Here is a 3,275-nt window from a genome sequence, read left to right on the forward strand (position 1 = left end):
CCCTCTCACCCTAAACCTATGCCCTCTAGTTCTGGACTCCCCGACCCCAGGGAAAAGACATTGTCTATTTATCCTTTCCATGCCCCTCATAATTTTGTAAACCTCTATAAGGTCACCCCTTAGCCTCCAACGCTCCAGGGAAAACAGCTCCCAGCCTGTTCAGATTCTCCCTATAGCTCAAATCCTCCAACCCTGGCAACATCCTTCTAAGTCTTTTCTGAACCCTTTCAAGTTTCACAACATCTTTCCGATATCAGTATTTAGTGTGGAAAAGGATATGGAAGATAGAGACTGTAGGGAAATAGATGGTGACATCTTGCAAAATATCCAGATTACAGAGGAGGAAGTGCTGGATATCTTGAAATGGGTAAAAGTGGATAAATCTCCAGGATTTGATCAGGTGTACCCGAGAACTCTGTGGGAAGCCAGAGAACTGATTGCTGGGCCTCTTGCTGAGATATTTGTATTATCGATAGTCACAGGTGAGGTGCCGGAAGACTGGAGGTTGGCAAACGTGGTGCCACTGTTTAAGAACAGCGATAAAGACAAGCCAGGGAACTATAGACCAGTGAGCCTGACCTCGGTGTTGGGCAAGTTGTTGGAGGGAATCCTGAGGGACAGGATGTACATGTATTTGGAAAGGCAAGGTCTGATTAGGGATAGTCAACATGGCTTTATGCGTGGGAAATCATGTCTCAAAAACTTGATTGAACTGGCTCAAAGGTAGAAGACAGAGGGTGGTGGTGGAGGGTTGTTTTTCAGACTGGAGACCTGTGACCAGTGGAATGCCACAAAGATCGGTGCTGGGTCCTCTACGTTTTGTCATTTACATAAATGATTTGGATGCAAGCATAAGATGTACAGTTAGTAAGTTTGCAGATGATACCAAAATTGGAGGTGTGGTGGACATCGAAGAGGGTTACCTCAGATTATAACCTCAGATTATAAAGGATCTGGGCCAGATGGGCCAATTGGCTGAGAAGTGGCAGATGGAGTTTAATTCAGATAAATGCAAGGTGCTGCATTTTGGGAAAGCAAATCTTAGCAGGATTTATACACTTAATGGTAAGGTCCTAGGGAGTGTTGCTGAACACAGAGACCTTGGAGTGCAGGTTCATAGCTCCTTGAAAGTGGAGTCGCAGGTAGATAGGATAGTGAAGAAGGTGTTTGGTATGCTTTCCTTTATTGGTCAGAGTATTGAGTACAGGAGTTGGGAGGTCATGTTGCGGCTGTACAGGACATTGGTTAAGCCACTGTTGGAATATTGTGTGCAATTCTGGTCTCCTTCCTATGGGAAAGATGTTGTGAACTTGGACAGGCCAAGTACACTTTCCATGTCCATTGGGTTTCAAGCTGGGACTTAAAGTGGAGCTTCTGCCCCAGGGGTAGGGAAACCAGCACAACATTGCAAGAGTTCTCCAGCTACAATGTTTTTGGATGAGACTAAAATAAAAAGCATTGTAACATTTACTGAAGAAGCAAACACAACTGTGTTCATATAATCCTTACAATGTGGAAGCAGGCCATTCGGCCCACCAAGTCCACACTGACCCTCTGAAGAGCATCCCAGCTAGCCCAACTCCCTAACCCTATATCTTTGCATTTCCCATGGCTAACCCACCTTGCCTGCACATCCTTGGACACTATGGGCAATTTAGCATGGCTGATCCACCTAATCCGCACATCTTTGGACTGTGGGAGGAAACCAACGCAGACATGGGGAGAATGTGTAAACTCCTCACAGACAGTTGCCTGACTATGGAGTTGAACTGGGGGGTCCCTGGCGCTGTGAGGTAGCAGTGCTAACTAATGAGCCACCAATGCTGCCCCCACAGTAAGGAATGATATGCTTGATGGATCCTCAAGTAAAGCCATTTGGATTGAGCAGAGGAATGAAGCAGTCACACTGATGGACTTGGTGGACCCTCAACCTCTCAAAGGGTAGTAGCAAATGGCCAAAAAGTGCAGAAATGTTCAGTAATAGCAGGAGATTTTAACGAGCCTAATACTAACTGAGATAAAACCTGTGGAGAGTTGAATCATACAAAAAAAATAAGCTTACATCAGAAGACAAGAGTTCAATGCAGAAGGAAGTCTTGGAATATAGAATCATGGGGACGAAATGAAAAGGAAAATCAGGAAAGCAATTAGCATATGTATTTCCAAGTAAAATCAAGGAAGAAGAATTGTGTTCTATAAATGCATAATGCACAAGAGGATAGTTAAGGAAAACATGAGGGCATTTAGAGATTAAGCAGCAAGTTGTGTTTGGAGGCAGGAGATACAAATATGGTTCTGAATAAATATTTGAGACCTGTTGTCACAAAAGGCGGAGAAGGTACAGGGATTGAGACTTAGGTGCAATGTGGAATATTGAATGCCTTATGTGCCATTCAAGTGCAATGCCACGAGACACTTCATGACACACAAGGGCAGTGGAAATAAAGGGCAAAAAGTTACTAATGCTAGGTCAGTGAAAAAATTCAAAACTGACATTGCTGGGTTTTTGTTAGGCACGAACATTATGGGTTACTGAATCAAGATGGGTAAACGTAATTAAAAGTTGATAAAATGTGGAGCTGGAGAAACACAGCAGGATTGAAATGTAATGAAAGTACCTATTAGTCATTATGTTTTGGAATGTCAAAACTTGCTTAGGAGCTGAGTGGCCTAGTCTTGCTTCAATATTCCCATGCTAACAGGAAACAGGAAACACTAACAGCAAAACTGCATATCAGAGTTACATTTTAGATGTTCTGGAGTAAATATACAGTCATGGATGTATCTCACCTGATGAGCAATAGCTTGCAGAATGCATCTAAAGAGTCACTATATCCATGAGGGATTTGTGTTTCTTCTGGAGCATCAGCATCAAACCAGACTTTCCAAGCCTTCTCATTCTTAGAAACCTGTAACCACATCATAAACATTAAAAAAGCACCAGGAGAAAGTGAGGACTGCAGATGCTGGGGATCAGAGCTGAAAAATGTGTTGCTGGAAAAGTGCAGCAGCTCAGGCAGCATCCGAGGAGCAGGAGAATCGACGTTTCGGACATGAGCCCTTCTTCAGGAATGAAGAGGGTGTGCCAAGCAGGCTAAGATAAAAGGTAGGGAGGAGGGACTTGGGGGAGGGGCGTTGGGAATGCGATAGGTGGAAGGAGGTTAAGGTGAGGGTGATAGGCCGGAGAGAGGGTGGGGATGGAGAGGCCGGGAAGAAGATTGCAGGTCAAAAAGGCGATGCTGAGTCCGAGGGTTGGGACTGAGAAAAGGTGGGGG

At 44.4% G+C, this 3,275-nt stretch overlaps 1 protein-coding gene across 1 annotated transcript in view; it reads right to left on the bottom strand.

Moving 5' to 3' along the window:
- The window catches only part of LOC122540179 (dynein axonemal heavy chain 8-like), a 1,249,383-nt gene that overhangs the window by 60,263 nt on the left and 1,185,845 nt on the right, over nt 1–3,275 (bottom strand). The window contains exon 80 of the mRNA XM_043675521.1: nt 2,791–2,909. Within this exon, the coding sequence (XP_043531456.1) occupies nt 2,791–2,909 (119 nt within the window). The remainder of the gene's footprint in view (nt 1–2,790; nt 2,910–3,275) is intronic.

This window comes from Chiloscyllium plagiosum, chromosome 3 (genome assembly GCF_004010195.1).
Source record: "Chiloscyllium plagiosum isolate BGI_BamShark_2017 chromosome 3, ASM401019v2, whole genome shotgun sequence".
Lineage (NCBI taxonomy): Eukaryota > Metazoa > Chordata > Chondrichthyes > Orectolobiformes > Hemiscylliidae > Chiloscyllium > Chiloscyllium plagiosum.